This window comes from Rhizophagus irregularis, chromosome 22 (assembly GCF_026210795.1).
Source record: "Rhizophagus irregularis chromosome 22, complete sequence".
Classification (NCBI taxonomy): domain Eukaryota; kingdom Fungi; phylum Glomeromycota; class Glomeromycetes; order Glomerales; family Glomeraceae; genus Rhizophagus; species Rhizophagus irregularis.
The window spans coordinates 2932081-2942424 of NC_089450.1; the positions used below are offsets into that span (position 1 = coordinate 2932081).

Genomic DNA, 10344 nt, shown 5'->3' on the forward strand with positions numbered 1-10344 from the left:
ATCGATATGGTTAAATTACTAAATTACAGCAATCATTACTATCATTAAATAACGTTAAATTACTTTATTATTAAGTGGTTTTTACATCAATAAATTACATTTGAATCTATACAAATTCTAAACTAAATTCTATACTAAAACTACTATACAATCTATCTAAACTACTATACAAAATCTATTATATAATCAGATCCCAACACTCCTAATCAATATCCTTGGATTATCTACAAAAAAAATGTAAAAATATTTTTAATAAAAATAAATAAAAAAAAAGAAAGTTTTTTGAAGCAAAAAACTTACCATCCAAGCCAAAGGATCCGAGACTGAATCTAACGCCAAAACCTAAAAATTTAACTAGTAAAATTAAAAAAAAAAGTTCATTTTGCAACGTTCTGTTGCGAAACTTACATTTCAAGTATTCCTAGTACATCTGAAGAAACTGGTCGCATTAAGAAAAAATTAAGAAAAAAAATAAAAAATGAAATAAAATGTAGTTCATTAAATAAAAAGTGCAAGGAAGACTATGATCGAAATACCACGAAATTCTATGAACCTAAGTACGTGTCCTATTAGAAACATCGGTCATTTATAAAAAAAGAAAGAAAAAACAACGAAACATTAGTAAGCTTCGTTATAATATGAAAGATTTCCATAAAACTTTTAAAAAAAAGTGTTAAAAGATAAAAAAAGAAACCCACCAAAAATCATACTCCAGAACAAATTGCTGAATTCCAAGTTCTAATCAAAAATCCAAACTTCTAATCCGTCTAAAAAGAAAGAAAAGAACGAAATGTTAAGAAAATATTTTTGAAAGAAATATATTAAAAAGAAAACCACCTTTCCCTCTGAATTCCCACGTTTCCAAATATCCTGAATAACCAACAGCTACAAAAGAAAGAAAAGAACAGAATGTTAGACATTTCAGTAAAAGAATTATTTACAAAATCAAACCTACTTACCAAATTTCCCATGCATCCAAACACCCCAAAGGAGTGACCGTCTACAAAAAAGAAATAACGAAATGTTAGCGTTAGTAAGCGTTTCGTTAAAATAAAATTTATTCACTTATACCGAATTGAAATAATGACGTTGGTGTTAAATAAAGTTTAAAAAATTGAATCCTATCGAATTTTCTGCATGATATTAAGAGATCAGGTCACCTAAAAACAAAATCGAAAAGTTATTAATGAACGACTCGTTAAGATAAATAAATTTTTTAAAAAGGTTCCTACCAAATTTCTTAGATAACTAATTGCATCCCAATTTACCTTTCGTATTCATGTTAAGAAATCCAGCTGTCTAAAAAAGAGAAATAAGTAATGAAATGGTAATAAATAAATCTTAAAAAAGATTCTTAGTACTGAACTTTTCACATGATGTTAAGAGATCGATCACCTAAAAAAAAAATAAAAAAAAATTCAAACCGTTAGAAAACGTTTCATTAAATGAAATAAATTCAACCAAAAAAATTAATTCTGATATCCTCACCGAATTCAAAATCCACCCGTCTAAAAAAGAGAAAAATCTAATCGTTAATAAACGTTTATTTATTACTGTAAAAATCAAAAAAAAAATCCACCTACCGAATTCCAACCCATCCAAAGGCTCGGGCGCTTAAAAAAAGAGAAAAGTTAGTGTTAATAAACTTTTCGTTAGAATAAATAAATTAAGACAGAAAAAAATCTTTTACCGAAAACTGATATCTCGCTTCCAAAAAACTTACCTAATAAGAAAAAAAGAACAGTTAGAAACTATTCGTTAAAATAAAAAAAATTAAATGAAAAAAAAAATAAACCTACTGAAATGCCGCTTTCATCCTAACCGAAATTCATATCCAAGGGAATTCGAGGAACTGGTCTCCTAAAAAAAACGAAACCTTAATAATTGTTTCGCTAAAAAAATATTTTTTTAAATAAAAAACCTGATATCTACCTTGAGATCTGATGAACCTGGTCACCTAAAAAAAAAAAAAAGTATTAGTGAAGTTCGTTAAAATAATAAAAAAATTAAAATAAAAAAAAAACAATAGTCTTTATACCAAAATGGCGAGTCCAAGGAAATCCGAAGGCAAAAGATTTACCAGAATACCACGTCTAAAGAGACTGAAGAATACCTAAAAAAAAAGGTTGAAAAAAATAGGAAAGGAGGAAGAGAGAAAGAGCAAGGGAAAGGAAGACGAGAAAGAGAGGGAAATGGGGAAAAAGGAAAGAAAGGGAAGTGGAGGGGAAAACCGAAGAAGGGGAAAGGGGAAAAATGAAAGAAAGGGAAAGGGAAAAAAACGAAAGAAAAAGGGGAGAAAAAAGAGGGCCAAAAGAGAAAGGAAAATTACAAGCAAAAAAAAGTTTAAGCTTAAACTAAAAAAAAGCTTGCTTTTAACGGTAAATGATTGTCTGCGGATCATCATTAATCCCGATGTAACTAGACAAATCAACTATAAACACATACTAAAAGTATTAAGTTTCAAGGTGTCCTTAAAAGTGTTCTTAGGAAGAATAAAAGTCCTAAACCATTCTAAATAAAAAAAATCTGATAAGAAAATAGATTCAATTTAAATCAAAAAAAAAAGATTCCCATCACGAAATTCATACCTGAAAGTTCTGTAATAAAAAATCAATTAAAAAAATTAAAAATAAATTCAATTAATAAAAAAGAAATTAATAAAAACAAAATTCACACCTGAAGGTTCAAAAAAGAAGTTCTGAAGCGTCTCCAAAAGATCCTGAAGTTCTAATAAAAAAAAAATCAGTTAAAAATAAATTCAATTTAAATAAAATAGAATTAATAAAAATAAAACTCCCACCACGAATACCTGAAAACTCAAAAGAAAAGTTAGCGTTCCTAAATAAAGAAAATAAAATTCCCATGCGTTAAAAAAAATGAGAAACAACTTATACCCGTAAGTTCAAAAAAAAAGTCCCAAAGTATCTAAAAAAACAAATCAAATTAGTTGAGAAAAAAGAAAGACGACCACTCATAAAATTTGTACCCAAAAGACCAAAATGAAATAGCAAATGAAATTAATAAGACTTTCACTTACAAACTCATACCTAAAATTCGAAGTAAAGTTCCAATATATTCCTAAAATAATAAAAATAAAACTATTTAAAAAAAAGACTTCCATTTATGAAGTTGAAATAATTGATATGACTCCTCCACTATAAAATACAGGTCCAAAAACACCTACCTTAATTCTAAATTATAGAAAGAAAAAGCCTAGCACTTGAAATTTAGAGAAAAATGTTAGTTTCAAACGAAATCTATAAAAAAAAGGTATATAGGAAGCAAAAAAAAGAGAATAACTATTCTTTATTTTTATTTTCGATATGGAATACACAAACCTCTAATTTCCAATAACAGAAAAAATATTCTAATGTTTATTTTTTACTTTTGGGTTTAAAGCGTTACATTGCATAAATGCGGTGTTACATTTGACCTAAAATTTGTTAATTTTACCATATTGGGCCGGAATTATAATTTAGGATCATCAATTTTTAAACAGTTCGAATTCTTCATATATATACTGTATATTTAAAAAATATACTAAACTGGGACACAATTTATATTATATCGATCATAATATAAAAAAATATTGTTACATTGTAATATAAAAAATATTAAGGTGTTACAATGGGGACTTGGGGTGTTTTGATGCATTTCTTAGTTGAATTATCATGTGTAATTTTTGGTAAAGGAAATTGATTTGCATTTACCCCTTGAGACTTTTCATCTAATCGATAAAATTTACCATTACATCACAGAAACAAAAAAAAAAGTAAAAAAAATGAAGAAAAAGAGATCATCAGATGATTTGTACTATGCAATTCGTCTGATAATCTAATTTTCCCTATAATCCAATTTTTTTTTTTAATAAAACTAGCTTGCTTCGCACCGGGACCAATGAGTTTTTTTAAATAGAAAGATTTAGTATTATAATGTAATACTAAGTAAATTAATTTAATATGCTAATAATTACGTAATAAAAAATATGTATTAAATTATATTTATAATATTAGAATAATGATATAAATAATAAATTATTTTTAGAATAATGTAGCTATTTATATTAATGATTTGATGTTTGAGTGTAGAGTGAAATTCGGAATTGTGAAAACCACAAATATTTTTATTAATTAATTATAAATTTTATAATTATTTCTTATTATTTTATATTACGTCAATTTTAAACTTATAATCAACTTAGGATATTAGAAATCTGTTCATTTCATTTATTTTATTCTTTTGATACTCATTTTATTCGATAAATTCTAATTCAAATAGTTTAGTTAAATTAATAATTTTTATTCAAAAATCTGGTGTTTATTTAGAGAATTTCGGATATGGATTTGGTTATAATAATCTATTATTAAATCAACTATTTCTTTAATTAATTAATTATAAAATATTGTAAAAATATCAATATTTTTATGAATTTGAGAATCAACTGTATTAGTTGATTGGATTGGAATGTACACGGATAAATAAATCAGGTGGAGGCATGTTACGGGTTTTAATTATATGGCATGGATTTCAAGTTACACAATTCAAGTAACTAATCCATCAGAATAAAAAAAAAAATACATTTAAAATTTTAATTAACTGTAAATGTATTAGTCGGTTAATATGATATAATTATGATATGATAATTACGAAATAGATCGAACGCACACTTTTCAATGTTACACAATTCAAATTATTTATACAGGGTGATCTAAATATGACAAAATTTTTTTAATCAGATAGATTATAAAATAGTTTCGGGAAGTTTCAGTAATTTTGGATAATTTTGATAGTTTCGGATTGACTAAATTTCTGAAACTAGCTTTACTGTTTCAGTTTCGGCATATGACTGAAACTTCAGCACCACTATTTGGTGTAACGCATCTGTTCCATTGTTATGCAAAAATGTACAAGTGATTTAAGTTGTTTCAAGGCGTTTCAAGGTATATTTATATGTAAAAAAGTAAAATGAATACAGCGAAAAATCCAATTTTTTCATATTAAGTATTTAGAATTTATTATTTTGCAAAATAAATCCGATAAAAAGTAATAAAAAATTCACGATTGTAATTTTGAAAATGGCAATAAATGCACAAAAATGTCACTGCATTAAATATCACACATCAATTAGCACCTGTACTGTATAATTATTAATTATATTAAATACATACGTGACAAATAGACTATAATTTTAACCCAATAATAAGATCGTTTGAAGGTCACACTTTACTGTAGACTTCACTAATAAATGTATAATTAAAAAATAAATTATAGCCAAAGTACTAAAATTACGCCATAAAATTTTTTTTGTTTTAATTTTTATTTCATTTATTTATATTTTAATATTTATTTTTTCAGCCTTCTGAAAGTATGAAGAAAAAAACATTTTTTTTTTAAAAAAAAAATGGAAAAAAAAATCTAATCTTCCTGCGGGTTCCTAGAAAAAGATAGTTACAATCGAACTACAGTTATTATAATAAATAATTATTGTATAATATTCACTTACTGCTGAGATTCATTTTTAAGACGTTTTTCTAAAAATAATTGATATTCTTGATCATTCATCCAAGGTGGAACTGGCGGTTTTCCTTTGTACTTACATTCCTCCTCTTCTCCAACACCTAATACAATACTCTTGAAATTCAGTTAGGATTTCAGGACACTTTTGTATCCAGTGACCTGGAGTGTTACAAAAGTAACATATGTTTTGCTTCTAGGGAAAAAGAAATACAAGAGAAAAAAAGGCGTAAAGAAAATTTTTTTTTTTGTAAAGTATTTAAGAAATTATTTTTTTTTGTATGGATGGATAAATAAATTTTTTTTGTACTCAGGGGTAAAGAAAAATTTTCTTTACCTCCTTGAATACTCACACGATTAATTAAACCAAAAAAAGGGATCCTTTAATTCTATTGGTATTTATAATTTTAATGGTTTCTAAATTTGTTAAGACTGATTTTTTTTACGCGAAATTTTTTTTTTTGCATATACTGTAAAATAATGATGCAAGTTTATTTTTGATTTAATCCGTGTATTACAAATCTTATTTTGACGTAATCTATAATCAATACTTTTCCAATTTAAAATCTAATTTTTTATTTTACTTTACGCTATAAAAAATAAATGTACAAATGTGAATAATTTATAAAACCTAATAAATAGAATAAAACTACAATACTTACTTGTTGCCAATCTTCGAGACCTTCGTTGATCATTTTTTTGTTTTTTGTTAGCATGGTCATCTTTTAAATTGGATCCTATTGCTCTTTTCAATTTCTTTTTACCCTTTTTCTTATTAGATGCTAGATTATAAGAATTATTTGATTCAGATTATTTAATTTCAGAATTTTCAATTTCAAAAATTTTATCATAGTAATTCTTTACCTTGATTTGAATTATCACCAAAAGGCTCTTGATTTTCCTGTTGACAAAAAATTAACAAATTTATGTTTATATTTATTATAAAGCATTTAAATTTTCTTTTAAAAAATCAAAATTAAATTTTTATATATTCTCATCTTTACCTTATATTGAGAGTGTTCTTCAATAATATTCGTATTTGTCAACACTTCATTATCTGGTTCTTCGTGCACTTCATTATCTTGTTCTTCTTGTACTTCATTATCTTGTTCTTTCTGCTTTTCACTATTATTTTTTTCGGCTTCTACCTGATTTTTTTTATCTCGGAAATATTCGCCTAAACCAAAAGAAAGTTATAAGAAGCAATAAAATTTGTAACAATTTATGACACTTACGCTTATTATTGATTATTCCACGTGCCATTTCTTTTATAGCCCAATCGTTAGCACAATTAGGAAAATTGGGATTTTTTTGTTTAAACTAATATATTAAATAAGTTAAAACATAACCAAATTATTTAAAATATATTTAATTTATAGAATTACCAATTTTATAAGGTTTAAAATTCTTTTCATATCCTGATCTTTCCATTTTTTATCTAATTCTAATGATCCGGCTTTGATCAGATCTCGTAGATCACCCTAATAATTTAATATAAATACGTTAATTTTTAATTATTACATTTTGAAAGAAATAATTATTATAAAGTTAAAATTTACCCGATATCCTTGATAATCACTTTTTTGTAAATTTAATACTTTACAGATATTTTTAGCTGTACTGCCCTGCGGTTTTGCAACAGTAGATGTACGTGATTCTAATTGACTTGAAGCTTGAATTGACGTAACTTCTGGTTTTGGTTGATTTAAAGAAGTTCGTGATTCAATGGAGGATGTTGATGCACTTGAAGATACTGAAGATCTTCTTAGTAACTAATAAAAAAAATTTTGGCATTATATTAAAGATGGCAAAGCATTATATAATATATATATTTTCTTTTCCTTTTTTTTAATAGTACAAATATAACATTTATTTTATATTTCATATTAGAAATTTCATACATTTTGGTTAGATTCTTCCATTACTCCTTGATCGTGTTTTTTAAGTTGTTCACGTAATTCTTGATTTTTTTTGTTTATTAATTTTAATTGAAACTGTAAATCTTGTATACTAGTCACTATTGAAAATTTTTATGGAAAAATAATTTAATGTTCAAAATTAAAATTAAAAGAAAATTGTTTGTAAAATAAATTATACTTACTTTGATTAACAGGTATTGCTTTTTTTCGCGTTGACATTATAAACTAGACTTTTATAATGAAGCAGATTTTTTTAAATCTTGACGTGTCTTTTTATAAAATTATTTGTAAAAATGCTGGATTACTTTTTTTAATACACCCACATGTTATTTGTTAATAAAGTATACAAATAATCTCTAGATTTATCTCGCAGACATCTGTTTGTGTCACAAAAAATATCTCTATATACCACATAAAACCTTATTTTAATAGCTACTTATATAGAAAAAAAAGGAGTAAATAACTTTGATACAATGTGAGTTAGAATGTTAAATTTTTTTTTTCTTTCCAGTTTGTCTTAGAATACGATCTTATTCAGATGATTCAAGATTTTTATTAGATTTGATATAGAAATTTGTAGATCTTTTTTTTAGACGAAAACGTTGATAATCAATAAATTTATTTTTACTTGAAATATGACGCATGGAAAAAGTTATTAATAGTAATAACTAGTAGCTAATTTTTTTTATGTAAATTTGTAATTTATAATTAATATATCAGATATACAATAAATAATTTTGCTATAATGAACCTATTTGACAATACGATGATAATAAGCTATTGTTCTCAGTATTCTTAAACAACACCAATGTGTTGCAAACAAATCCGTTTTCAATTGTGTTCAATTTGTGCTGATAATCCTAATTTTAACCAAATTTTGTTAAATTTGTTGAACTTATATTAAAATCTCTCTCAAAGGAGGAGTTATTTTAATTTTATCATATAGGAATGATGATTACAGAACCGGTAGCTCCTTATTTTACATTATAATAATATGAATTGACAAATTTACTCCAATCGGCACGGCGTTTTACCTGTGTTAGTAATTTATGTATATATTTGTTTAACAATGCAGGATGATTTTTTATACAAATTACACTATATGACAATTACGTATGCATTAATTAAGGGATGTACAAAATATTCTGTGTGCAGCGGCTGATAATTATTAGAAAACTCGCAAGATGACACTGTGCCACCTAATGATTCCAAAAAAAGCTAAAAGCAAATTATCAAGCATAACACAATTCAAAGTATTTATATGAAGGGTAATCTAAAGTCCCCACAAATTTTTTAGTATGTAGATTATAAGAGATGATCTGAAACAAATATAGATTAAATTTTATGTAAGATCAAATTACTACTAAAAATAAAATAATTGTACGTAACTATAAACTTTTTTTTAAAAAAAATCTTTCATCTTAATTTTATATGATGTCTCAAAATCCAGAAACTATATTTTGCAAATGTTTTATTTGTAAAGGGGAACACCCAGAATTAGGTGGTAAAATTGTTTCAATAGGAACCTTTAGAAGACATAGAAAAAAAGAGTCAACTTGGAGCAATAGTACGAGTATACAAAATATTATTTCTTCTGCCGAAAATTTGGAATTCTTATCAAATAGTTGTCTAAATCTTAATATTGACGAAAGGTGGGTTTTTTGGTTAATTTATTAATATAATAAAATTTTACTAATAAATATGAATTTTATAGTAATAGAAATAATAATATGTATGGAGAACAATTTCAAAATGATTTTCAAAATGATTTAATCATGAATGAATCACAGTATAATTCAAGTGATGAAGAATCACAAAACAACAATGAAGATGAAGAATCACAAAATAACAATTCAAGTGATGAAGAATCACAAAACAACAATGAAGATGAAGAATCACAAAATAACAATTCAAGTGATGAAGAATCACAAAACAACAATGAAGATGAAGAATCACAAAATAACAATTCAAGTGATGAAGAATCACAAAATAACAATTCAAGTGATGAAGAATTGCAAAATGACAATTCAAGTGATAAAGATGAAGAATCGCAAATCAACAATTCAAGTGATGAGGAATCACCAAATGAAGATGAATTGCAAGATTATTATATGCGAGAGATTCAAGAATACGAATACAATTATGATATGCAAGAAGTGCTATTTCAAGATGATGAATCATCTGGTAGTTTATTTTTAAATAATGGTAAGTTTTGATAAATATCTTTAATATTAATTGAATATAAAGCAAAATTAATATTAACAGAATTTCAAAAAACTGAAATAGATGAAACCAAATTGAATATATCTGAAGATTTGATACATGCATTGCGGCTTTTTGAAATTAAAATTCGATGCAATTTAACTGATAATGCATTTAATGAAATAATGAAAGCTGTATGCAATACTCCAATCAGTATTTACCAAATAAAAACTACATTGAAAAAGTTAGTTGACATTGAACCACAATGGGTTGACATGTGTATTAACACTTGTTGTGCATATACTGGACAATTTGAGAATAAAACACAATGCCCTTATTGTGCTGCATTCAGATATCAAGAAATTGATCAAAATCACCAAAAAAAACCACGTTATCAATTTGCATATTTTTCTCTTAAAAAGCGTTTAAGAATACAGTATGAAGATTCAAATCGTGTAGATGAATTACGATATCGATACACGTATATGTCACGTGATGGATTTGGTAATGATGGCAAAGTAGGAGATGTATTTGATGGTAAATGTTATTTGGATCTTTTAAAAATGGGATATTTTCAAGATGAACATGATATTGCACTAATTGGATCTGTTGATGGTTACCAGATCTTTCGACAAAAAACTGATGATTGTTGGGTTGTATTATTTATAAATGCCAATCTTCCACCAGAAAAACGAGTACTTAAGGAAAA

At 25.6% G+C, this 10344-nt stretch overlaps 2 protein-coding genes across 3 annotated transcripts; both read right to left on the bottom strand.

The window, feature by feature from the left end:
• Positions 1-1277: 1277 nt before the first annotated feature.
• On the bottom strand, positions 1278-3121 carry OCT59_014818 (uncharacterized protein; the record flags this gene model as incomplete). 2 transcript variants are annotated; one of them, XM_066150265.1, is made up of 13 exons in its annotated part: positions 1278-1299; positions 1367-1395; positions 1489-1508; positions 1584-1613; positions 1691-1723; positions 1800-1809; positions 1854-1860; positions 1933-1957; positions 2039-2093; positions 2589-2597; positions 2675-2727; positions 2810-2838; positions 3048-3121. In XM_066150265.1, 13 exons carry the CDS (start codon positions 3119-3121, stop codon positions 1278-1280), a joined length of 396 nt encoding a protein of 131 aa, XP_066002448.1. The 2 variants fall into 2 exon arrangements, with proteins under 2 accessions (XP_066002448.1, XP_066002449.1); XM_066150266.1 differs by lacking the exons at positions 2810-2838; positions 3048-3121 and adding exons at positions 2895-2925; positions 3038-3045 and having other exon boundaries at positions 2677-2727.
• Positions 3122-5415: 2294 nt separating this feature from the next.
• Positions 5416-7652, bottom strand: OCT59_014819 (uncharacterized protein; the record flags this gene model as incomplete). The annotated part of the gene is made up of 10 exons (XM_066150267.1): positions 5416-5434; positions 5504-5618; positions 6177-6296; positions 6379-6415; positions 6519-6691; positions 6750-6834; positions 6900-6995; positions 7074-7286; positions 7416-7531; positions 7616-7652. 10 exons carry the CDS (start codon positions 7650-7652, stop codon positions 5416-5418), a joined length of 1011 nt encoding a protein of 336 aa, XP_066002450.1.
• Between the last annotated feature and the right edge of the window lie 2692 nt (positions 7653-10344).